Source organism: Alternaria arbusti (genome assembly GCF_024043155.1).
Source record: "Alternaria arbusti strain BMP 1465 chromosome Unknown scaffold_26, whole genome shotgun sequence".
In the NCBI taxonomy this organism is placed as follows: Eukaryota; Fungi; Ascomycota; class Dothideomycetes; order Pleosporales; family Pleosporaceae; genus Alternaria; species Alternaria arbusti.
This window is the reverse complement of record NW_026249966.1, coordinates 90819-116395: the sequence shown is the minus strand read 5'-3', so window position 1 is coordinate 116395 and position 25577 is coordinate 90819. Positions and strand designations below refer to the sequence as shown.

The window sequence follows — 25577 nt, the reverse complement described above, 5'->3', positions numbered from 1 at the left end:
GTAATGAGGAACCCCCGACCCAAGGAAGTGGACTTGTTCGCAACTCCAAAAGGGACGCCGATGGTCTGTTGACAGACTCCAGATCAACTTATGGCTTCTACGTCAATTGGTGCTATTATCTCAGTACCAACTGGATACTACGGCATCTCGTCGGCAATACATCGAAACAAGAAGACCCAAAGACAGGCGATGTCATAACGATACCTTGCCGCGTCGACTCCGCCATTGGACTTGATCTGTTTGGTCAAAACGATGGACATCCGTCACTTCCCTCGCCATCGACACCACCGATACCAATCACTCTCAATTTCTGTTTCTGCGACGGCACAAGCACCGAATACCTTCCTTACGCCACTTTCTCCACCTGGTCCGCCATCAACAGCCTACTCTCCGATTTGGCAGTCGACGGTGTCATCGTCCACACGCTTTGGGACGTTAACGAAGACATGCAAATTGGTAGTGGAGACTGGAATGCTAGGATCCATCCGGGAAGTGTGATAGACGCGTGGTGTTGCAACGACGAACCGGGATATCATCCGGATGATGAAGATGATAGTAGCAACAGTGGAGATGATACGGATGGAGATTTGGATGAGACAAAAGGCGATGATAGGATGAGCTGGAACAGTTCAGTGACTGATACAAGGAACGAGCATCCGTGGTGGTTTGCGAGATGGAGAGAAAGAGTAGAGAGGGAAAGTGTGAAAAGGGAGGGGGTGAAGGAGGGGCCGTCGTGGTTCATGATGGTGATTTGGTGTACGTCAATGGTTGCTGGAATAGTGGTTTTTAGTTTGGTATGTTAGGTGCAAAATCATCGCAGGGATCACGTACACGGTGATGTGAACCGCAGGAGAGTGTTTAGGAAGAAAGGCGCAAGCCGGCTGCTCAGACAGCGTGCGGCGAAATCTGGGCGCTCCCGCTAGTACCAATCTGGACACGGCTCCACTTTGTTGGATCGCGCGTCGAGCTCCAAAACACCACGTAGCCTTCAACACCAGCCTCGTTGATTCGAGCATCACGTGTCTTTCTGAGGCTTATCGTATGAATTTATGCGCAATAAAATACGATGACGGAAGCGAGCGCTCTCAGTGGCGTCTGTGTCATCATGCGGTTCGCGCCTCTCACGCGCCGTGACCCTTTCCCACGCGACCAGTATGCTACACCTCTACCTCGCGAAGCGCACGTTCTACCCGGCGTTATCGCGACCACGTGTAGAGCAAGTTTGGTATTGATGAAAGCGACAATGCATCCTTGATGTGTGTTGAAGCGTCTCGGTGGGCAGTAGATTCCCAGCACTACTACATTTTCCATTCACCCGTTACTAACCACTTGCAATTGTCCGTGCATTCGCGTTTCATCGAAAGAAATGTAAAAACACTGGGCGAGCTCACTAATCGTATGCACAATGGCTTACAGGTTCATACGACCGGATCTTCCTGCTTAACATCAAATCACAACCACACAACTTAATTCACCCACAACATCCGAGTATGGCTCCAGTTGTACATGAGATCGATCCAGACGCGGATACAGTCATAATCTTACGATCACCGGGTGATGGTGAATACTTCGCTTGGTGGGATGATTCACCGTTCGACAACCTTGACATACTTGATCAACTCCCTTTCAGCATGAAAGAATGGGACACAAAGATGTCGATCTCGGACGATATCGAAGTTCACCAGTCGCCTGCGAGGGCGTTCATCACGAAGGAGTCGGATTGGGTAATCCTTAATGTTCCTGAGGGATCTGTCCTTTATCTTGTCTCGTCACGCCATCTCAAACTGGCGTCACCGGTCTTCAAAGCAGCGCTCTCACCTGGTACCTGGAGTGAGGGATGCAAGCAGGCCGACGGTCGTTACCATATCACAGCAGACGATTGGGAGGAGGAAGCATTCCTCCTCTTCATGAACATGCTACACCTGCGCAGCCCTCAGATCCCGAAGACCGTGAGCCTCGAACTAATGGCGAAGCTGGGAATCCTCATCGACTATTACGACTGCGCCAGTGCGGTGGAATTCTTCACTTCGGTCTGGATGAACAAGATCTATGGTGATAAAATGGAGGGTGAATACTGCCGCGAGTCGATACTGCTGCTTTGGGTTTTCTATCTCTTCGGGAGCAAAGATTGTGTCGCTCTCCCTGTTGAGCTCGTGACTTTTTACTGCAACGAGAGCAAACTACGCACCTTGGGACTTCCCATACCCCAATCTTTGTCAGGTAAGTTAGCGATGTTGCTCCGAGACACATGTAGTATTCTAACTCGCGGTAGATGAGATCGAACATCGGCGACATGAGCTTATCAACAAGAAGCTGTCATATCTGCATTATAAACTGACAATGAACCCCAAGCCGAATGAACACCTACCAGATAGATTGCGAGAGACACTGAGGCGAACTATCGGTGGGCAACGACGTTCAAGCGGATATCCTTACCTTGAGGTCACTGTGGTAGCACTCGAAAGGGTCCTTCTTGACTACTCTCAGGAGCAAGTGGAGGCTATACTCGAACTCGAAGCCACTCGTATCGAGTGGTACCGCGCAAACGGCTTCGAGCTCTGCTGGAACAATAACGAGCTGAGCTATGAGTAGAGGACACTGAGAATCAGGTACGAGGATGCTACGCGTCTCGCTGAGCTTGGGGAACAAAGCTATTCCTCACACATGTGGCTTATCGGCTGCATACACATTGGTACAATGTGCTGGAGGCTTTAGAATGGCAAGTCTCTGGAAGTAACGATGGAGTCAATGAAAGGCTACGACCGATGTTTTGATGTATGCCCAAGGGAGTTCGGTCTTCACAGGCGGACCGTTCGCAAGATTAGTCGGTGTTTATCCGCCCGATATTTGCGACGATCTCAGTATATTATACTTGCGACTTCTCTCATTCGCGACGATCTCAGCTACGGTTCCTTCCAGGATGCAGGTGGCGGCGAAAAACATAGAAACCCAGATTGCTCGCAATTACCAAATGATCTAGGAAGATCTCGAATGCAGATGACATGCTCTAGAGACCAATACTACGTTGGTATCGGAAGGTGCTCGTATGTGCCTTGCATGAACTGTGGCCGAGGCAGTGGTCCGGTTATAACGCCAACCCAAGTGGGCGGCCCTAGCCCGGTGCTAACGAGCGCGCACAGAACAGGATCCACACGTCACAACCTGTCACAACCACTCAAGTGGGGTCATCGGCCATGTTATCGCAACGCCACGGCCAAAACAAGAAGGAGGTTATCCGGCACACAAGCCTTGTCAAGACCCCCAGTCCGAGGCTTGTCTTCCTTAGCCCCTTGCTTGGACACTGTCGGTTCCATTCAACGCATCGCGTATGCGCACCACGACGTGAGCGACAATCGCAATCTAAACTCCATGGGGTAGGTCGGTAATAACACGACTATCATGCAGGGACTGAGGTCGACCGTGGGTGCGGTATAAAACTACAATGCAGTCCGCTGTTCGTTGTCTCTTCATCCGCATTCGCTTCGGACTACCTTCGCTCAAGGAAACCGGTTGTGGCAAAGATGGCTCCTGTGCTTTCATTCATCGTTGGCTCGCTGTTGGCGGTAAGGGCTTTCGCCGAGCCGTTTGAGAAGCTCTTCGAAGTTCCAGAGGGTGGGTTGTATGCCGTAACAAGTTTGGATCTGTGCTAATGATCGACAGGATGGAAGCTTCAAGGCCCAGCATCCGATGCACACACGCTCAAGCTCCAGATCGCGCTCACCCAAGGCGATACCGCGGGCTTTGAGCAGACCGTCATGGACATCTCCACCCCGTCCAACCCAAAGTACGGCCAGCACTACGAGTCGCACGAGGAGATGAAGCGCATGCTTATGCCCAGCGAGGAGACTGTTTCGTCCGTCTCTTCGTGGCTCAAGTCTGCCGGTATCGAGAAGTTTGAGACCGATGCCGACTGGGTGACCTTCAGGACCACCGTCGGTGTTGCCAACGAGCTCCTCGGAACGAAGTTCTCTTGGTTCGTTAGCGAGGAGAGCACACCCCGCAAGGTCCTCCGCACCCTTGAGTACTCCGTGCCTGATGAGATTGCCGACCACATCAACCTCGTTCAGCCGACTACTCGCTTCGCTGCCATCCGCGCGAACCACGAGACTGAGCGTGAGATCTTCGGTATCCAGCTCGCTTCTTCCCCCAACATCACTGTCAACTGTGATGCTTCTATCACTCCCCAGTGCTTGAAGCAGCTTTACAAGATTGACTACACTCCCGACCCCAAGAGTGGCAGCAAGGCAGCTTTCGCTTCCTACCTCGAGGAGTACGCTCGCTATAGCGACCTTGCCCTCTTCGAGAAGAACATCCTCCCCGAGGCCATTGGCCAGAACTTCTCCGTCGTGCAGTTCAACGGTGGTCTGAACGACCAAAACTCCAGCGACGACAGTGGCGAGGCCAACTTGGACTTGCAGTACATGCTCGGTCTTGCCCAGCCCCTGCCCGTCACTGAGTACAGCACCGGCGGCCGTGGCCCCTGGGTCGCTGATCTCGACCAGCCCGATGAGGCCGACAGTGCCAACGAGCCCTACCTCGAGTTCCTCCAGAGCGTGCTCAAGCTTAAGCAGAAGGATCTTCCCCAGGTCATCTCCACCTCCTACGGCGAGAACGAGCAGAGCGTGCCCAAGTCATACGCCCTCAGCGTCTGCAACCTCTTCGCCCAGCTCGGTAGCCGTGGTGTCTCCGTCATCTTCTCTTCCGGTGACTCTGGTACCGGCTCTGCCTGCCTTTCCAACGACGGCAAGAACACGACCAAGTTCCAGCCCCAGGTAAGTTCTGACTGTACGGAGTGCATGTAAGACATATACTAATTTCGTACCAGTATCCCGCTGCCTGCCCGTTTGTCACCTCTGTTGGTTCTACTCGCTACCTCAACGAGACTGCTACTTTCTTCTCCTCCGGTGGTTTCTCCGACTACTGGAAGCGTCCCTCGTACCAGGACGATGCTGTAAAGGCATACTTCCACCAGCTCGGCCAGAAGAACAAGCCCTACTTCAACCGTCACGGACGTGGATTCCCTGACGTTTCTGCCCAGGGTTTCGGTAAGCAAAACTCCTTTCCGAACTATATGCAAGAAAATTACTAACACACATCTCCAGGTTACCGCGTCTACGACAAAGGCTCTCTCAAGGGCTACCAAGGAACTTCCTGCTCCGCCCCCGCCTTCGGTGGCATTGTCGCTCTTCTCAACGACGCCCGCCTACGAGCCAAGAAGCCCGCTCTTGGTTTCCTGAACCCCCTGCTGTACTCCAACCCCGATGCGCTCAACGACATCGTTCTTGGTGGCAGCACTGGATGCGATGGCCATGCCCGCTTCAACGGCAAGCCCAACGGCAGCCCGGTTATCCCGTATGCTAGCTGGAACGCTACTGCGGGATGGGACCCGGTTTCTGGTCTCGGCACACCGAACTTCCCCAAGCTGCTCAAGGCTGCTATGCCGGCTAGGTATAAGGCTTAGATGAGCGGATGGGATGTTCTAAAGGATACTCGATAGATATAGAATTGGACATAATCTAATTGAAGCATTGAAGAACAACTGCATTGACCAATCTTGGAGACCGGAGTGATGGACTGGTAATATGAGCTCCTCGCCCTGTCATGATGAAGCTAGAGGATACTGGCAAACCCTTCTATACAAGATCTTCGCTTACGCCCATCTTACCATTACTATGTGACGAGCCCTCAAATCTGCAGGGTCATTCGTCCATCGTATCGGTGTTCTCGTCGTGGAGGCACCTGCTAGGCTGGAGAAGGCGGGTGCGATTACATAAGCGGGTACGCACGAGCCATCTCAGCCGCCGGATGACGTAGAAGCTTCGAGAAACATCGCGAAGCTTCACGCGTCTTCCTGACAAACCTCGAAGCATCACCAATCGTCGCGCATCGTCTACACTCTTCCAGCATCGTCCTCTGTCTTACGGAATCTGCATTGCTCATCACTGCGCACGCAATCGGCTGCTGCCTGCGACGCCTCCATAATGGCTATAAATCCATGTCTTCCTGCTCTCCAAGAGCCCATCATCAATTCGAAAGACAAACACATCTACAGATCTACGATCTACACCTACTCTTGAGCTCCCCTACTCTACACTATTCTCTTCATCGACCAACAAGCCTCGCTTCTCGAACTAAGTACCCCAGCAATGGCGTTCATCCTCACTCCACGAATGGCACCCGCCTACGAGGCACAGCAGTGCAACCCCTTCGGCTTCTGCGCTCCAGTATCACGACCCGCCCACGGCTACCGCGTCTCCCGTCCTCAGCCTCGCCGCCCACAATACTCGCCCTACAACAACTTCTTCAGCCAGGTCGATGAGCTCTTGAGCGAGATCGACCGCGAAGCACAACGCGAGGCTCAGCGCAAGGCGCAGATCGAGGCCCACCGAGAGGCACTACGCGAAGCTTATCGCCAGCGCCAGCTGCAGCGCAAGCGCGCACTTCGAGCCGACTTCCAAGTCAACCAGATCGAGCAGGGATGGCAGGTAGATGGAGACATCCAGGGCTTCGAACAGGACAACATCAACATTGAGGTCATCGATGAGCATACACTGAAGATCGCCGGCAACACCCAGTGGCAGTCGGAGAAGTCGCAATCTCAGCCACAGCTACCTCAGATCGAAGCCCAGCCCACACCAGCCCCCAGCGACGAGCAGCCCACCGCTACACAGTCGGAGCCAGAAGTCGAGACCACCACTGAGACCGAGGCACCTACCACTCGCGCCGCTACACCCGACAGCGACACCTCATCGCACAAGTCATACCAACCCACCGTCGAGGACGACTTCGAAGACCTCGCCGCCGACTTCCCTTCTTCTCGACCTTCATCTCCCACCGAGCCCCGCGAACTCAAGGGCAAGGAGAAGGTCGTCGATGAGCCTAAGAACACCGAGACCGCTGTGGTAACCCAGCCACAACCCGAGGTGCCGGTCCAGCAACCTCAGCAGCAGCCCCAAGAGCAGCCTCAGCAACAAGAACGCGTCCACGGATCTTTCGAGCGCACCTTCAGGTTCCCTGAACGCATCGATGTCGCCAATGTGAGCGCTAGCTTCAAGGACGGTGCGCTCAAAGTGGCTGTTCCTAGGGCGCAGGTGATGCAGGTTAGGAGGATCGCTATCCTATAAATGGAGGACAATATGAGGGAGGAGGAGTAATGGCAGAGAAGCGCATGGAATGAAGACATGGATAGCATATGCATGGACTGAATCAGGAATGGGTTTGTAAGATATTTGCACACGGTGCTTAGACATCGGTTATGAATCAACGATTGTTTAACTCAAACTTCTTTCTCATATCTCTTGTCTTTCCGCTGTTGTACACTCATGCTGCTCACTCTATCCACCACCACACCCCCTTCCCAAGTCCTCGTCGCCCTTTCTCCCTTCTACGCAGTCAAACTGTCCTACAGCATCAAAGCAACAATCCCCAAAGCAGCGATCACAACGCCACCGGCCTCGCCGGCGCCGATAGCAACAGCTCCGCCCGTAGCAGTGGATGTTGCTTGCGTCTCTGTGCCGGTGGTCTTTGCCTCGGTCTTGGTGGACTCGGATGATGCGGACGCTGACATGGATGATGCCATGGAAGAGGCGATGGATGCGGCGGCGGATGTTGCGGAGGCGACGGGGTTACTGAGGGTGGGATGTTAGTACCTTTACAGGTTATGAAGACTACGAGGTAGGATATGGGCGGTGTTGCGTGTCGTGTATGTACGTCGAGGTTACTTACGTTTCCGCTGCGAATGCGAAGCCGGCGAGGGCGGGGAGGACGATGGTTGTGAAACGCATATCGTTGATTGGTGTTAGGTGTTTTTAAAGTCGTGTTTTTGCAGGTTTGGCTGTGATTTTTTGAGATCGGTATGTTTGTAGGTAAGCAAGAAGAAAGAAACATATGAACCTAAAGCCCAGTCACGCCCTTATGTACCCTACATCTGGTATCACTACCTTGTACAAGACCCCTGAGTTTACGTCGTACATCTCATCTCGACAACGAAACCGTCCTACCTCTCACGATCACTAGCATTTGGTGCGTATACCCTTCCATGTACCCAAGTAGGATTGTCTCGAGGTTCATAGGTACGTATCGAGGTACCAATTCCTATAGCCGTTTTGGTGGAACTCACTATGTGGTACAAAAGGTACTATCATGAGGACAGTATATGAATTCGCAAGCGTTGTGGCGGGTGATACCATGGAGCCGGGTGTAAATGTATTTGTCTTACGATGTGCGGATGGTATACGCGTTTTGGGTTGTTGGTACGCAGCTGCGGTTGATGAATGGATTCATTGTACTTACGACGTACCAGGCCGTGATAATGTCTGAGGAGGTTTATTGCGTGAGGCCCATGGATTGAGTGAGGGCATGGATTATCTGGCGGTATACGAGATGGTGCTAGTGGGTATTAGGACTAACGCCGGCAATCTCTCGCTCTTTCGCCATCCGGCAGGAGCTCCTGCCATCACTCTTCACATCTTCACTCTCAAAACAACTGATGCACTTCCATGCGATACATGTCAAGTCTCCTGCCGAGATGATGTTCGAACTGCGGCTTCGTATGAGATATTTAGCTCACCACTCCTTCCACCCATGGGGCGATCTCGTATCAGGCCGCCAGGTCTTGCAGGGCTGAGCGAGGGAGGTCCAGACAGGCATGCCACCCAGCCTCGGCCCGTCGACAACTTCTCACCTCGTTTATCTTCTCGTACTACTCCAGTAATCTCATTTAGGTGACATACACCATTACTTGGTGATGACCAACTCAGCAATCTACCCCCATGAACTTACAGGACGCACTATCCGCCTGCTCACTGTCGAGCCGGACGAACCCTCGGCCCCACTACGATGCACCTTATCAGAAACATGTCTGGAAACGACTCCGACTGTTTACCATGCGCTATCATACTGTTGGGGCGCAAACCATTCCCCCGTTCAGATTACGTGCAACTCGCATCCTCTCTCAGTAACGCCCAATCTGCATTCCGTATTACTCGAATACCGTCGCAGAGGAATTACGACACCTCTCTGGGTCGATGCTATATGCATCAATCAGTCTAACATTTCTGAACGGACATCTCAGGTTCGCATGATGGACAGAATCTACACCGAAGCGGAGTGTGTGGTCGTATGGTTGGGCGAAGCAGAGGCGACCGACGGGCTGGCGCTGAAGTGCTTAAAGAACATCAATGCACGTTGGACAGACTCGAAAGACTTTCCAATCCTGCCGACTGGTCAAGACGCGTTAGACTATGATGCATGGTTATCACCCAAGTTGCCACAGGAACAATTTGATGCATTGGCTGCATTCCTTCTACGGCCCTGGTTCAGCCGTATGTGGATGTACGTATCACATGATTCTCCTAGAAACTGTTTGGGTTTTAGGTTGTATTGACTTGTCCGCAGTATCCAGGAGCTTGTGCTCGCACGCCAAGTGACAATCTGGTGCGGGCCGGCTACGATGGATGAAGAGTTCCCAATCCTCGAGGCCATCGCGCGGTTGTCGCAAATGATAAATTGTGTGTATAGAACCCAAGAGGCCGTGAAGTCATTCAACGACAAAGATGCACGACGGGCAGGTAGATTCAAGCTATCGTGCGCGACAGCTTTGTTCTCCATCAAATATGGCAGAGAAAAAGCGTTGATCGGTACTCTGTATCTTTTCATGATGACCCGTTGGTTCGATGCGACGGATCCGCGAGACAAGGTTTTTGCGCTCGTTGGCCTGACAAGCGACCTCGACAAGAGCTTTGTGGACTACTCGAAAAGCTACGAAGACGTGATGAAGGAGCTGAATATCATGCTTCTGGATGGCGGGATCGAGCCCACTATGGGTAGCGTGTTCGACATCTGGTCATTACTCACAAGAGAAGAGGATGAGGAGATCACAGAGCCAAGCTGGGTGGTGGATTTGTTCAAGGCTCGGTACTCCATGTCCACGGCTATGGTCACAGGGTATCCTTCAATGGAGCCCGAGATTGAACGCAAGCCAGAGATACATTTTCCGACGGAAGATGGGGATGAGGTCAGCTGCACTTAAGCCCCAAGCTTCTCTCTGGACTAACATGATCGCTAGTCTCTCCACGTCTGCGGTACTGTTTTCGATACGATAACGCAGACGGCCCCATTTCCAAAATTCATGAGCGAGGTCGAATTACGCAACACCAACGATTTACAAAACATTTCCAGCTATCGCGAGTGGATCCTCCGCGTGGGAGCACTGATGCAACGACCCGACGACACTGATACTGACGGCATCTACCGGGCTACCGGCGAATCCCATTACGAAGCTTTCTGGCGCACACTATGCTGCAACCGCACCTCCTTCAGCGCATACGACCCACCCGAAGATGGAAGCGGCTACGACGCATATCTCGCCCATCTTCGCGTTCTCGAATTGCAACTCGGCTACGAACACACTAAATCGAAGGCTTGGTATCTCGGTATCGCTACAGCGTTCTCCTCAAGTCTGAGCTACTGTTTCCGGAGGCGGAACTGGTTTCTGCGATTCGCGGTACCACTCGCCGTTCCGCTCCTAGCTCACATGTACAACATCGCTTGGAGTAAAAACTGGGCTGTCCTTCAAGGCCAGCTACAATCTCATCAAAGAGACTTTGAGTCAATGCATATGCAATGGATACAGGGGCGACAGTTTGCCATCACGAAAATGGGGTTGATTGGGTTGGTGCCGATCTCGGCCAGGGTAGGAGATAGTGTTGGCTTCTTCGCAGGGTGCAGAATACCGTATGTGTTAAGAAGACGTGGTGAAGGGTACGCTCTCGTCGGTGATTCGTATCTGCATGGAGTTATGAATGGAGAGGGAGAGCTGAAGGAGACCGAAATGTTAAAGATAGCGTGAAATGGCTCTCGCTTCGAACACGCAGATTGAAGAGTCACGGCTAGAAGTAGCGCAAGTTCGTTCGAAATGTGATTACATTACATTACATTACTAGATTATATATGAGATACTGGGTTTCAGTGTGTGGTAGAATGTTGAAAAGGGAAGATGAAGCTCGAGGGAGCTGTAATGACGGAGTATGTCTATGCCTTAGATTAGACCTCAGAGCACACATGCCACTCCCATCCAGTCTTCTTGCAGCATTCGACGCGATCGAAGTCCTTGGCCGAGACGCTACCGGCGCCAGTAGTATCGAAAGTAATCTCCTGGCCTTCGTGGACGTTGGTGGATCCCGGCTGGGCGAAAACGACGTTCTTGTCAGGTCCAGCGACGGAAATGGTACGCCTGGGGGTAACCTGGCCCCAAGTATCGTAGATCTTGCTGGTGAGGATACCGGGCTTAGCCTCGTCGAAGCTGGCAGTGATATGGAAGCGCTCATGGCCCCAGTAGTAAGAGCCAGTGAACCACGAGAAATGGATTTTGCGAGAGCCCATGTCACCGTCGACACGGTAGAAGAGACCTTGGTTCCAACCCGGGCCGTAGACGTACAGTTCGTCGGCGAAAGCATTGAACTGGTAGGAACCTACGCTGATGACACCCCTGACGCTGATGGCAATCTGAGTGGTTGATGTTTCGAAGACCTTGACCGGGAAAGGCAGGTTGAGGGTGAATTGTTGTTGCCAGTAGCGGCCGTCGGAAGGTCCGGGAACCATGGGCACACCTTCCGATGGGTCACCACCTACGATCTTAGTGTACGAAGGCGCTGTTGGTCTCGGCACGGGAATGGTGCAGGTGCTTTGGACGACAACGACCGTTTGGAAGTTCTTGGTCTCAGTCGCCAAGGGGGTCGCGGCAGTTGTGGTGATTGTTTGGGTTGTAGTGGAAGTGCCGGTGGCGACCTGAGAGCAAGCCGCGGAGATCTTGCTAGTGGGCCAGGCTGCGATGGAGGCAGGAATCGTGAGATCACGCTTCTCGACTGCCCTGTTGAGCTCCGCTGCCATGGTTTCGTTGAGCTTCGGGATGCTTGCGTCATCCTCGTGCGAGAAAGTCTTGACGTCCACGATGGCGATCTCGTAAGGGTCGACAACGACGTCGTTGGTCACTTCGGTGCTGTTATCCGCACGTCTGGCGTGTCTGCCGTTGAACTTGGCTGCAGTAACGATGGCGACTCCAGAGGTGGAGGTGCTCGTAACTGTCCTTGTGATGGTAGCAGTCTGGGGAGCTGGTGTAATGATTGCGGTTGTGGTTGCGGTTGTAGTCGGCTGGGCGTAGCCGATGTAGCTGCTGCAGAACTCGTCGCCGCTTGACTTGAGATAAGAAATGTCACTGGGGCAGACGGGTACACCAGCATCGCTCTCATCCGTGAAACCAAAGCTGTACTGGATAGTGTAGTGATCGTCGCCGCGGTATTGTCCATCGTTCGTGGCGAAAGAAGCATCCCACTCCTGAGTGTACATGGAGCAGTATTGACCCTGCGAAACACCGTTCTTGAGCAGAATGTAGGTGTTGAAGTAGCGGCACAACTGCGGCTTGCCATCGGCAGGTAGGTGTTCAGTTGCCCATTTGTTCTGCTCCTTGCAGGCAGCTGCACAGAGCTTGGCATCGAATGCGGGCTGAACGAAGAGCTTGTAGCCCATGTAAGAGCCTTGCTTGTTGCAGTCGAGAGGAGAGTTGATCGCACTGTTCTTGAGCTCGACCTGCTTGTAGCCCTCAGCAGACTGTGTCGTGAGAGACGAGTAGCCGTTGCTTCCAGCGATGGCGACTTCAAACTGTTCTCGCCACTGGCCGTTGTTGTTGGCAGTGTCGGTGTAGACTGGTCCGCCCCAGAACGAGCACTTGATGTTGGCAACAGCTTCGGGGTCTCGGCAGTCAGGTCCTGGGTTTGCCGAAGGGTCGCGCTCGACATAGATGTTGAAGCCGAGACATCCATCCTTGGAGTTACACTCAGATGCGCAGTGAGAAGGGTCGTAGCTCTCGACTACTTTGTAGCCAAGATATCCGTAGGCACTGCTAGCACCCTGCAAGTTTGTGAAGGTGTTGAAGTATCCGGATGGTGTGGAAGCACCCTTGGCTACAGATGCGATCTTGGAGTCGGCGCGGAACTTGCTGGCAGATGACAGGTCGAAGCCATAAGTGTTGGGGTTGCTGGGCTCAGGGTCGCAGGCCCCACGCCTCAGATGCTTCTTGACCTCCGGTACGGCTGAAGGCTCAGACACAGGCTTGACATCGAGAGGATCAGCGACAACCTCGGAGACGACATCCGCAATAGCCTCAGTTACTTCGAAAGGAACTGCTTGTTCCTTCAAGCCGGGAATGATGTTGATGACTGGGTCTGTCTCTAGTTAGTATGATACCAGTCTTTCATCGGAAGAGATCATACCAGGCGTAGCATCAACTCCAGCGAAGTCGATGTCTTGAGCTCCGACCACGGCAAAGGCCGCAACGGCAGAAAAAACGTATGAATACCTCATTATTAAAGAAAGTGGGTTGCTCGAGCGTAAAGAGTGACTGAGCGGGTGGGTGAATGAGTGAAGAGGCCGCTGTTGCTGCTGGCTCTACTTCCTGTGTCTTTATGGATCTTTATATGTTCATGATGAAGCCTTGCAAGAGTTCGTCCTGACTACGATCCAAACAAGTTTACGCCATGGAGGGCGGAGTCACCGCAGCTGAAGCATGCAAACATCATGGCTTTCTCGAGGCGTAGCTGAGTGAACCGAGCAAAATCGTGCCACATATCGAAATAGGCTGCTTGAGTACCACAAGAAGGTAAGTCCTGACGAGCCACTTGACTCGTTCAGTCCCAACCTCGCGTAGTTTTGGTGGTTCTCAAGCCACACGTCGAGAAACATACCACTCCTGCTGCCGACGTTGAGGGGCGCCCTTGAGTTTTCGATCTAGCCCTGTATCTTGCAGAGCCTCGCAGTCCAGAACATGCACGTGGGATGCCGTGCGCGCTGCCGGCTCGTGGGGGATGTGAGGATAGAAGCTCGCGTGCGAGTGAGACCCGCAATGCCCCTGACGCGGGAAGCACTAGCGTCCCGTCGCCTTGGCACAGCGTCTTGGCACCTGGCAGCAATTCTCGTCGAAGCCGAACATCAAAACAATACCCGCAAAGAACAAAGATCTCTCAGTCGACAGCGAAAGACACCTGGTCACCCCTTGCAGTTGACGCCTTTCAGTAGGCAATGTCTAACAACTGGACTTGCGGCACTAGCATGGGCAGCATGCACTCCCGAGGTCATTTAGGGTGAGACTCCGTGAAGGTGCAGCTAACTCAACACTCAATCATGAAGTCTGCTTTAGCTTGAAGAGAAGCAATGGTACTATTTCGAATCCGACAACTTTAGCTCTTGGCGTGATCTCCACGTACCCAAATCGATATCCGGCGGCGGCTCGCTAACGATCGTGGAAATTTGCCCCTGCCTCAAGGTTCCGTAGCTTGCGCAGGGTTCGGAAGTTCCTCCATCTCCTTACCTTCCCACCCAGCAACCCGTCAACAAACCTGGGGAGTCGCTCTACTGCCCTGCTCTTTACTCTGGAGACCATTGCGACCTTTGGAATACCTACTCGGCCATGCGAACTTTGAGAAGGTTCCAGTAGTCCCGCTGCGCTCGTCTGAAGTAGCATGCTCCCTCACGAGCGATCAAGGCCAGTCAGTCCGGAGTAAGCAGCCGTGTGAAAGCGACGCCTGCTCATCATATACTGTTCGCGCTTCTTCCAGGTCACCGTCTGATATCTGGGCGTTGTTCAATCGCAGGTCGCCGCATCATGACCGGCACGCCCATAGCATCCTCCCGAGGTCGACCGGCGACAAGATGGAAAGCCTGGTCGCCCTAAGTATCCTACGAAGACCTCGTATCGCATCGCATCGCATCGACCTTATATGGCCATTTCGAAAGTGTCATTCGTGTGTCCTGTCTCGGCGTTCTTCGAGTGAAACGGCGCGCTAGAGCTAAAACTTCGACCCGAGCCCATCGTAGGCTGTTACAGCGACTCTGAAACTGCTCATCAAAGGCAGGGCGATACTAAGAAAGCCATCAGCGCTTCGCATGTTCTGCATCAGGCCATGGAATGCGCATTGTGGCGGAGATGTCAACGTCTCGCCATAAGCTCACACTTTGTCTGAATCGTCACGGATAACGGCACCACTAGCAAGCATGCGCAGTATGCTCGAGGTCGCTACAGTCTTCTCTTCAAACTCGACACCGAGCACAGGGACCCTTCTACTATCGGAATATTTGCATCGGCAACTGGCCAACTCAAAATCTACAGACTTCCTGCACGCGCTCAGACGACCTCTGGTAGCGCCAACGCACGATATGAAAGAGCTTTCTCACTATTGAATGCCGGCGGTTTATCAAAATTACCTGGGGTAAATCCCAATAAACGTCAGCTTGTCTATACACTAGTTGATAGTCGCTGTACTGTAAAGGAGGTACTGTTCACCCAGGGAATGTCATTTTACGTTTGGCTGTGGGCGGGTGATCAGCCTAAGCGTACAACGCCAGTCCTGTGCACCGGAACCAAACTTTCGTAAGACCAGGATTGGCCTGAGGCACGTCGCACTCCAACGCAACTGGATTACACATGTGGAAATAGGTCGGTAGTACAAAGTTTTGCGATTCCAACAACTGACCTTGCGCAGGCGATCGACGCGATAGCAGCGCATCAAGAGCTCTTTACCTTCCTGGAGGGAGGCAGTGTTGCAATCTCTCCCAGGAATCCGGCATCACTTGCCACGCGTCGCGTTCAAGCGCGTCCACAGGAGCAATCTGTATACGACCTCCGCGGACTGAAGCTTCGTGTTTCGCGACGAATCCTCCGTCATACCTGCGCACTGCAGCATCCCACTCCACGCTTGTGCACCCAACACTGGAATTTTGACAAGCATCTTTGCGCAACTATCGCTTTGACATTGATTAACATCTTCTCCTGAAGCCGCCACTAGGGGGCGAAGCACGCGTCTGGGTAGTACTATGGAGCGACCAACGTTTCGAACGACCTGTCAAAACATTGGCCGTGCCTGACTACTGGCTCCACGCTTGGCAACGCTCGAAATTCAATGCACACCATCTTCGCAGGAATCGCTTTCATTCTTCTCAAACCGACAGTGAGGCTATTGACGCGTGGTGAGATGGCATTCCTGTGTCATGGATGGCTCCCAATAGCCGACGCATTGCCTACTGCTGCACCACGTCGAGTCCAGTAGCGCTCGGAAGACGTGATTCATCCTGACGACGAAAACAACCCTCATCACTTTTGAGTTGCTGTGGCGCGTAGTTAGACGACCCTCGTGATGTTTATCGGTTCTAGCTCCATCGTGCTTTGACTCTTCAATCTCGCTACAACCGGCACACCAGTCGGAACGCACATCCAGCTAATGCATCAGCGCCTCCTGGCCTGGCGCGGTGCATGGATCCCGACTCCAACAACAGGCTCGTGCGGATCCAAGCCGACAACGTTCAGCCCAGGAGGACGGAACCATGATCTCTCTCAGGTGGGCACGGGAGCACGGGTCGCACAGGCGAATATGAAAATCGGGAGTGCCCACCTTACTCCTCCCATTTCAGTGATCAGATATAATGGCTTTCGAAAAGCACGTCGTTTCCTACAAACAGAGATCATCTCTTGCCATTGTGCTTTCACCTCCCATTCCTTTGAGGCCCTTTTCTTCTATCACCGCTGTTAGTCACCCATACGCCATGTTCGACCACGACAAAGAGAAAGACTCCGGTCTACCTTTCCATGAGCCTTCCACAGCACCTCCCTCGGAAGACCGAAGAAAGCATCACTTCCTACGGACCGAGGCCACAGCCTTCTTGGGAGAGCTCATTGGCACCTTCATGTTCCTTTCCTTGGCCTTCACTGGTACTCAGATCGCACTCAACGCTGCCGGCACCAACGACTTGACCGCAAGCTCAAACCCCATACCGGATGTGGGAAAGCTCTTGTACATCGCCTTCGCCTTCGGTATCTCTCTCGCCATCAACGTCGCCATCTTCGCCGACATCAGTGGCGGTAAATTCAACCCAGCAGTAAGTTTAGCCACGCAGTCTGTGTTCGTATGACCCCGGCACTTGGGTAACACCATATGCAACATCGGGAACATACACGGCCAGAATACAAATGCAGTGTAACAGACGCTAACGCGGTCCTTGACAGGTTACTGCCGCCTTATGGCTCACACGAAAGATCCACTGGCACCGTGCGCTTCAAACCATCATAGCGCAAATGATTGCTGCCATAGCCGCAGCAGGCTTCGTCTCCGGTCTTTTGCCTGGCGAACTCACCATCGACACCAAGCTCGACGCATCCATCTCCGTAACACGGGGTCTATTTCTGGAAGCTTTCGTCACCGCGCAACTGGTCCTCAGCATCCTCATGCTCGAAGCCGGGTCAGCGAAACCAATGTACATCGGGATGTCGCTCTTCATCGCAGAGATATGCAGTGTCTACTTCACCGGTGGCAGCTTGAACCCAGCACGCAGTTTCGGTCCCGCGGTCGTCGTTGGTTTTACTAGCTACCACTGGATATACTGGCTAGGGCCAATGTTAGGCGCAGCGGTAGCGAGTGGAGCTTATGCACTTATCAACTTTGTGCGGCGGGAGCAGATATAACATATCGCAGCAGGACGACGTAATGAACAAACTATCTTTCTCTTTGTTGGCTGGCACAGCAGTTTTGGGGTCGATGCAAGTCATCGGGTTTTGAGTCCCACGGGTGGGACGGACTATGTGGGCACAGCTTGCTCTCTCCTTTGTCACTTGACTTCTTGGACTACTCTCTAGCCGAAGTGACGGCTCTGGTATCTCTTTATTAATTAACATGACATTCTGTTACCTTCTAAAATCGCCGCGATGCAGTTCTACACATGGTGAAGTAGAGAATACCTTGAAGATATCTCGTTGGAATGGTAGCAAAGTCCGACACTGCTCGCTCACTCTTGAGCTCATTCCATGGGTACCCATCACTCCGGGAAAGTATATGTACTATGTTCTCAGTTTCAAGTAGCTCTCTCTGCCCACAAGATATACAAACAATTACTCAAGTTGCTTTGAACTATAATCGCTCAAAGTTACAGACGCGGACACCATATCATGGAGACTAAAACGAATAACCAACAGCGCTCACCATTTTTGCGTCTACCTGGGGAACTAAGAAACGCCGTGTACGCGTATATCTTCGGCATCAACGACATAGTAGTCGTCCGGCGACATCTACTAAGCATCCATCCACATCAACCCACCATCGGTCAGTGTATCCATGTCCTTGGGATCTGTCGCCAAATTCGGGCTGAAGCCACAGCGTTCCTCTATTCCAAATCCAGGATATCAGTAGACGAGGTTGCGGATCTGAGAAGGCTCGCTACTCTCACTGGTCATGAAGCCATAGTGCATATCATCATCCCTTGGAGAACGGCTTGGACGTTGGTGTTGTCGAACAACAGATCTTCCGGACTTCCGGATTTGGGGTCACAGCGCAATGCTATATTTCCTTCGTTCAAGGGGCTTAGGAGGGTGTCGATTACGCCCCAGTACCACCAGGTCGGTTCGAGGGACGTGTTCCTGGCTATACGAGAGTCATTCAATGATCATGAGCTAGAATTTGTTTGGTGGCAGGAATCGATACACTGAGATGGATACGAGGGTTTTTGAAGTGTAAGCTTGAAGTATTTGGGTGATGCGCAAAGGTATACGACATATTGTATTATATTCGAACAACCGAATGCCGTGGTCGCTCTTTCACTCACCTTCATCTGATCAGTTGGCCCAAGCGCATTCGCTAGCGTGTTGAAGACCTTTCGATTACCTTTCAGCATCAGCTCGCACACTACCTTACTTACGATACTCCCATCCAATACACTCATATATCGACAGCGATGGAGCGCGAAGCCATGTAAGCGACACCTCACAACTATATGTAAGCAAAATTACTGACAGGACTACTAGCACTACCAATAACCAGATGCGGTCTCCCCTCCTCCGGCTTCCCGGTGAGATTCGAAATCGCATCTACGAGTTTGTGTCTTACGGGGAGAACACTACCCGGAATGACCTTCTCGAGACATGCAAGCAGATCAGGCACGAGGCTTTGCCAATCTACTACTCTCACATCAGCCTCTTATTCTACGATTTCGGGGAGATAGAGGACGGGGTGAAGAGAACAAAGCCACAACTACTGGCCCGAGTGAAGTCAATCCGCACAAGCGCCCAACCAACGAAGGAAATGGCGTGGAGTGTTCTCTCATCCTCTAAATTCTGGACCAGCTCCTACATCAAATACGCGGGTTATTTGCCGGGACTGAAATACTGGCACGTATACGGTTATCTCTGGCTAGAGAGTCAGCAAGATGTGGTGAAAGGGATCAGACAGTTGATGGGTCGCGATGTGGAGGTCACGTTTGATACCACGGAGTGATTGTCAAAAGTTGTTCGGGTTTCACGGCGCCTTCGTGTTCTTCGACATGACTGTTCCGTTGTAGAAGGCCTGGCGGGGTGTTATAGCCCGAAATAGCGGAGTGAGTGCGGAGGGTAGGCGAGGTAGCCACGTGCACTAGCGCGACCTTGTACCATAGGTAACAACCACCCAGTCACACCTGACAACCTCTTTCTCTTTCCCACTCCAGTCACAACAAACAAATTCTTCGACTGATTTCATTACTGCGCAAGCTCATTCGTGAAGCGACAATGGATTTCGACAGCATGTAAGAGACAGCGACAGTGAAGTGTCGACTGCAAACTGACAAATTACAACAGCGCCGCTGCGAACCAGCGCGACTCACCTCTTCTGCGCCTCCCGGCCGAGCTACGAAACAGAATATACCTGTATATCTTCGATGATAATGAGATATACCTCGTTCATCACCGCCATGACCGTCGAGTCCCTCTCGGCTCGCCTTACCCAATGAGCTTAGCGCAGAGCTGCACTCAGTGTCGTTATGAAGCCCTTCCTTACTTCTGGAAACACACTATCTTCAATCTAATATACGACCGTCTCAGCACTTTTGTACAAGATAAGAGCCGAGATCTACGCGATCAGATGGAGGTTGTCCACATCAGTTATGGCGCTACTTGGGATCTTCAGGTATGCTTGCGTGGTCATAAAGGGGCTTTTACCAAGGTACAGAAGGTCATCATGGCATGGGGGCATTCTCGGAACCATACAGATGAGGAAGTGACAGAGGCCGTGAAGGACACTTTTGGGAAGGACGCTGAACTTGTTTACCTTGACTTCTTTGGCAATGTCACTAGGTGACTGAGCGAAGAAGCGCAAGAAAGACCTTGAACAAGTTCATTGTAGATATTATGGCGGCACATCCAAGGGCTAACTATACCCTCAAGAGCTAAAAGTAGTTCTCATCAAGCAGACTCAACATCAACAGTATACGTCCTATCATGATAAATTCTCTTATCGTTCATCGGCGCCGTGCTCTTATCCGAAGCGCCATCGTGTATCCTCTCCCAAGCATCCTGATCGCGCCCATGATGCACAGCCGACAAGCTGAAACCATGATCCGAGGGGCCGTGGTAGCTGTCTCCTCCCCTTTGTCGGCGCGAGCGGCCGCCTGCAGTGATGGTTGTTGCTACGCGGTGCTTGCTGTTCGGATCGGTGCTGTTGTCGCGTTCGTTCTGGAAGTAGTGGCGCAGGGCTGGGAGGGAGGAGGCGAAGCATCCGATGCCTGTTTCGACGTTCGAGCAGAGGACGATGTGGGCGACCCAGAAGGGGAGGTTGGTCTGGGACTCGAATTTGTTGACGAAGGGGATGCGTATCATTGTGATGATTGAGGCGCTGGTGTTGTTAGTGAATGTTCGTACTGTCTCGATGATGGATGGCTTACAGTGAGGCGAACGATAGGAGCCCGAATGCTTGGAGCTTGGATTGTCTCTTCATCTGGGTGTTCCACAGGATGATAGCCGGTACAACAACGAGGGCCATGTCGGTCAAGATTGTCGATACTGTCGCAGTGTGCGCAATGATGAGAAATGTCTCCGCAGAAGCGCACTCTCCGTCGCCACTCATGATCAATGTCGGAGTCCCTGTAGATATTAGTCAGTCTTGTCCGACCTGTCCATCGCAAACTGGGCATACTCACACAAAGCGCGCACCGGCTGGCAGTAGGCCAGCGTTCCAACAAACGTAACGAGGAAAGACGCCCAGGTGACGGCTAGCAGAACCCAGACGGTAATTCTCATAGGCTTCTTGATCGACGCAATTCGCCTAATCGTGATGCACACTGACGATTTGACAGTCGCAAGTGCAACAACGTAGACCAAAATCCAGATGAGGTAGTACTTGATAGCTTCAGACTGCTGCCACGCATTGAGGTCCTCGTTCATTCTACCGAGGCCAGCGAGGCAGCCATAGATAGCAAGGCCTGTAACAGGGATGTACGCGATCTTCGAGGTTACGTTAGTATAGCCCTAGTCGCAGACTCCTGGTGATAGACATACCGTGCCAACAACCATGAACGCATCTTCCAAGCCGAATATCCTTTTCTTGATCCGAATGTAAGTTCGCAACGCTACGGTAACGATAGAAAGGGCGAAGAAGATGGATGATATGACGATGATGGCAAGAGGTAGACCATCCGGTGCAATCAGCCTCGCAGAAGGATCGACATCGTTCATGGGCGCCGCCATTGTGGATTCAAGACGAATATGATGAGCAAAGCCACAGACAAAGTATGTGCCTGCATCTCAAGGAACCTGCTATTACTTTATACGACCCCGCCGACATTGACCGCACCAGCTCCTACCCAGTTGAAGTGGATCATAACAAATAACTACCAAGGCCTTCGACTCAGTCTGATGCACCCGTTCCTCTTTCGCGCCGTTACCATCCTCACATTTCCCTGCTCGGAAACGGTTGTGACAGCCGCGAACTCGACTCGCTGCAGGGTCTGGTGCGTCATCTTCGCACCGTGCCCACGTGTAGCGGGAGGAAACATGCAGCCGCTGCGACCAAGGCGACGAAAATCCTGCTAGAAAGGAGAGCTATGCGTGCTATGTAAGTAATCTGACACGTTTTGTATCCATACAGCGACGCCATGGTGATGGTACCGAAAAACTAGCGGAGCGATCTCCCGCGCCGGCGATCAGGATGCCGGGTCTAGATGGTGGCTAGTGACCGCTAGTCGTGTCTCGAGACGGGAACCTGACTTTCCAGGTCGAATCGAGAGGTTGAAGAGCAAGTGAACCGAGGAGAAGGTCCATTTTTTGCAGCGCTGGTTCAGATCGTGGGTTCGGGGCGAGGAGATGCTGCGGTAGAAGTTCACAAAACGGACGGAAGAAACCGAGCTGCTGCGCTATTGTCTTCGTTAGTACAACAACTAATGTTTACAAGAATCTCAGGTAAGGTAGACTTCTCTACATGGGTGTGAGAGTGCAAGCCCGCTCGCCTGGAGGCACTGCTGTTCTTCACTTCATGGAGATAACAAAATGTGAGACGATGATTTTGTACGATGATGCCTTGCGGTCAACTAATTGCGCACGCACTCAACTCCATTGTGTTCTTTGTTGTATGCAAGCTGATCCAACCGAGTATCGCTAGTCTCCGACGGGTCCGATCGCTTGTTTCCAGAATGCGGCAGCTAGAACGCATTCAATTCAAGCCATGTCATGATGCTTGTGCGGCCATGCTCGCTGAAGTCCCCTACCATTCTTGGTCACAGCCGAAGTCCCTGTCTATGCAATCAACTTCGACGCCGTTGACGCGAATACAGCGCAGTATAGCGTCCTCTTTCTCGTTCTTTGGTCTGAAGAAGAAACCAGTCACATCAAGCTTCCGTAACAGAGGGAAATCCGCCAAGGGGTACGAGACTGGTAGTGTGGAGTTTAAGACAGTTACGTCGAAGACAAGACCCGCATGTACAAAGAGAGACGTGATACGAGCGCAGTTCGACACTCCCATGATTGATGCGACCTTGGAGAATGAATAGACACCTACAGGGTCTATCGTACACTCATTCCAGAAGATAGAGGTAGCTTCGTGGCGAATCTGCTGGCAGGTCGCGAGTGCGTGGATTGGGCTGTCGTTCCGGCGGGCCACCCGGCGGGCCACCCGGCCGGTCCGGTCTGGGTCTGTAACCACTACTTCTGCATCGAAGAAGACGTACTCGTAGATACGGTTGCGAATCTCTCCAGGAAGGCGTAGGAGAGGGGAGATGTGCTGGTTGCTGCGCGTGCTGACATTGTTAATAACGATACACCCACGGGTCTTGCCTACTTACATCTCATTGGCGTCGCGAGGCGCGGATAGGATCGCGTGATCCTTCGCGTCGATGACCATGTTGCGCTTGTAGAGGCTGGTCGCCACCATCGTGATGTTGAAATGATTCGCCTGCGTGAATTGCGACTGGAAGTGAGAGTAGTAAACAAAGTGGCCAGCAAACACTCTTTTGGTACTAGCTCGACGCTAACCACCACGGTCGTGGCAGGCTCCTCTCACCACTGCAGAAAGAGGAAGCGACAAAGCCGATGGCTCATCGCCGGTAAACTCTTTAGATTTGGGACATGAGTAATGTCATGTCTAGGTACAAAAGCCCACGCAGTCTACTTGCAATAGCTTTGAGCACCATGGTACTGCGATGACCCGGAGGCGACCCAGAGACGACGAGCCAACCACACCTCCCGCATTTCATACAACTCATACGCGAGGAGATACTCTACCAAAGAGAGAAGTATCGCATATCCAAGAACCTCGATAGCTCTGAACAGCGTGGAAACAAGAGAACCTTCGGCAAACGATTGAATGAAACCCAAAAGATTGAACTTGATAGATGGGAAATTGATCTCCATGTTTTCGTGAGGTAGTATGGAAAGATTGACGTAAGGCGAGGGGAATTGCGACCGCAGCGTACCTAAGTTGTTGCCTGTTCGCCAAAGGGTCAACCTTGGTACAGTGTCTCGCTAAATCGCAGCAGAACAGCAATACGTTGCAAAAGCTGCCGAATAATTGATGAACAGGTGTTACAAGCTGCTGCCTCTCTTACTCTTTCGACTCTTCCCCACTACGACGACACCCACCGCTTCAACCTACCGTGTCACCACGCCAGCAACGACATAGCCACCCTTCTACGCCTCACGCTCTCCCGCGAACACCACAGATTTGCTCTCGCCATGCTGTCGCAAATGCGCAACCGCATCCAATCATGGTGGCAGCAGATACCCTTGCCAACAACCACAGCGACACCCAGTTTCCTGACATGGCATGATTATGATCGAGGGTATTGGATGCCCTCAGTCAGCGGCAAATATTCTCAGCCTGGCATCAAGCACCAATGGGCGGGCTCATTCCGCCTCGTAAGCTGGAACGTGAACGCAGATGCACCGTTACCAAAGTCTCGTATGTCCGCACTACTGCAGGTCATCAAAACCACAGGAGCTGCAGATGTTGTTTTCCTGCAAGAAGTATCAACAGAAGGCCTTGCAGCCCTGCTTGAAGATTCCTGGATACAGCAAAACTGGTACATAAGCGATGTCGATACCTCGGCTTTCGGAAATCAAAAGTTCATCAGCATCACCCTGGTGTCCAGGTTGTGGGTGACGACTGATGGTATCCAGCTAGGCGCCATCTGGAGAGTCGCATTACCTAGTCGTTTTGGACGCGACGCGCTGTATTGCGATCTGATCCTTAACTCTTCGAGCAAGCAAACGTCAGGGAAAGAGCCTACACGCGTTCGCCTGATCAACGTCCACCTGGATTCGTTGCCAATCAATCCGTCGATGAGGCCGCATCAAGTCTCCATCTGCGCTTCATACCTCGGGGCTGCTGGTCGTGGGATCATCGCCGGCGACTTCAATTGCATTCTTCCGGAAGATGACGACCTTGTCAGTGATAACGGTCTTGCGGATGCGTGGGCAGAGCTTCATCCGAATGATACAGGCCATACTTGGGGCGTGTACGGTGAACAGTCTTTCCCACCAAATCGGTTGGACAAAGTTGCTCTGTTTAACCTCAACCCTTCAGCCATGCGCGTCCTGCAAACGAGCGAAATAGAATCCTACGGCGCAGAGATGTCAGCCGACGTAGCAGGACGGGGGCCAGATGCGCATTTCAGCGATCATTTGGGTCTTTGGTGTGACATTGCGTGGGCGGAAGACCGACCAAACCAGAAACCACACGGCAATTCGACTGCACCCTAAATCATCGGAGTTTCAAAAACTGCGGACATGCAGTATGCTTAGCATGCATCCCTCTCCTACTCGCGACCGTCGGCCGACGGTGGCCCTCCAACACCGCCGACGCCCGTGAAATTTCGGGGTCGGCCGCCCGACATGCGACACCACCGTCAGACCAAGAGCTCAACATTGCCCAGACAGGCAACACACGTCGAAAACCATCGAAACCCTTCGGCATTGCGGTGCGACAGGCCCGACAGCCATCGGGGCGCCGGATTTGATGACGATGCGATGCCCCGTCTTGTCTGCGACTAGAAAGACGGGGCGATTTCCTGGATGTTGCTTGGCGAGACCGGCGGGTTTTGGGAAGGGAGGACCGAGACCGAGATCGAGGGCGCGTAGGGGCAGGTTCGACACGTGATCATTGACGGGTGACACGGTCAGTGTCGGCATCGCATCGCCGCCTTGGATATCTTCAAGGCTGACTTCATTTCACGATGCTGGAGCACCTTGGAAGCTGGAAGACTGCGCGATGCCGACACCCCAGGCATTGTCGGTTATCGCACGC

The 25577-nt window shown here is 52.6% G+C and overlaps 9 protein-coding genes across 9 annotated transcripts; 5 read left to right on the top strand and 4 right to left on the bottom strand.

Moving 5' to 3' along the window:
- Positions 1 to 1490: 1490 nt before the first annotated feature.
- Positions 1491 to 2592, top strand: J4E86_010868 (uncharacterized protein; the record flags this gene model as incomplete). The annotated part of the gene is made up of 2 exons (XM_051451362.1): positions 1491 to 2220; positions 2273 to 2592. 2 exons carry the CDS (start codon positions 1491 to 1493, stop codon positions 2590 to 2592), a joined length of 1050 nt encoding a protein of 349 aa, XP_051297482.1.
- A 929-nt stretch (positions 2593 to 3521) lies between these two features.
- On the top strand, positions 3522 to 5461 carry SED2 (Tripeptidyl-peptidase sed2; the record flags this gene model as incomplete). Its single annotated transcript, XM_051451361.1, has 4 exons — positions 3522 to 3612; positions 3661 to 4772; positions 4826 to 5045; positions 5103 to 5461. 4 exons carry the CDS (start codon positions 3522 to 3524, stop codon positions 5459 to 5461), a joined length of 1782 nt encoding a protein of 593 aa, XP_051297481.1.
- Positions 5462 to 6170: 709 nt separating this feature from the next.
- On the top strand, positions 6171 to 7124 carry J4E86_010866 (uncharacterized protein; the record flags this gene model as incomplete). Its single annotated transcript, XM_051451360.1, has 1 exon — positions 6171 to 7124. The coding sequence occupies one exon, from the start codon at positions 6171 to 6173 to the stop codon at positions 7122 to 7124; it is 954 nt and encodes a 317-aa protein (XP_051297480.1).
- Positions 7125 to 7402: 278 nt separating this feature from the next.
- On the bottom strand, positions 7403 to 7784 carry J4E86_010865 (uncharacterized protein; the record flags this gene model as incomplete). The annotated part of the gene is made up of 2 exons (XM_051451359.1): positions 7403 to 7628; positions 7726 to 7784. 2 exons carry the CDS (start codon positions 7782 to 7784, stop codon positions 7403 to 7405), a joined length of 285 nt encoding a protein of 94 aa, XP_051297479.1.
- Positions 7785 to 9658: 1874 nt separating this feature from the next.
- On the top strand, positions 9659 to 10758 carry J4E86_010864 (uncharacterized protein; the record flags this gene model as incomplete). Its single annotated transcript, XM_051451358.1, has 3 exons — positions 9659 to 10015; positions 10067 to 10693; positions 10729 to 10758. The coding sequence occupies 3 exons, from the start codon at positions 9659 to 9661 to the stop codon at positions 10756 to 10758; spliced, it is 1014 nt and encodes a 337-aa protein (XP_051297478.1).
- Positions 10759 to 11043: 285 nt separating this feature from the next.
- J4E86_010863 (uncharacterized protein) lies at positions 11044 to 13359 on the bottom strand (the record flags this gene model as incomplete). The annotated part of the gene is made up of 2 exons (XM_051451357.1): positions 11044 to 13220; positions 13269 to 13359. The coding sequence occupies 2 exons, from the start codon at positions 13357 to 13359 to the stop codon at positions 11044 to 11046; spliced, it is 2268 nt and encodes a 755-aa protein (XP_051297477.1).
- Positions 13360 to 16470: 3111 nt separating this feature from the next.
- J4E86_010862 (uncharacterized protein) lies at positions 16471 to 17506 on the top strand (the record flags this gene model as incomplete). Its single annotated transcript, XM_051451356.1, has 2 exons — positions 16471 to 16923; positions 17051 to 17506. 2 exons carry the CDS (start codon positions 16471 to 16473, stop codon positions 17504 to 17506), a joined length of 909 nt encoding a protein of 302 aa, XP_051297476.1.
- Positions 17507 to 20248: 2742 nt separating this feature from the next.
- On the bottom strand, positions 20249 to 21529 carry J4E86_010861 (uncharacterized protein; the record flags this gene model as incomplete). Its single annotated transcript, XM_051451355.1, has 4 exons — positions 20249 to 20678; positions 20728 to 20926; positions 20983 to 21286; positions 21341 to 21529. 4 exons carry the CDS (start codon positions 21527 to 21529, stop codon positions 20249 to 20251), a joined length of 1122 nt encoding a protein of 373 aa, XP_051297475.1.
- Positions 21530 to 22541: 1012 nt separating this feature from the next.
- On the bottom strand, positions 22542 to 23207 carry J4E86_010860 (uncharacterized protein; the record flags this gene model as incomplete). Its single annotated transcript, XM_051451354.1, has 2 exons — positions 22542 to 23073; positions 23119 to 23207. 2 exons carry the CDS (start codon positions 23205 to 23207, stop codon positions 22542 to 22544), a joined length of 621 nt encoding a protein of 206 aa, XP_051297474.1.
- Positions 23208 to 25577: the final 2370 nt, after the last annotated feature.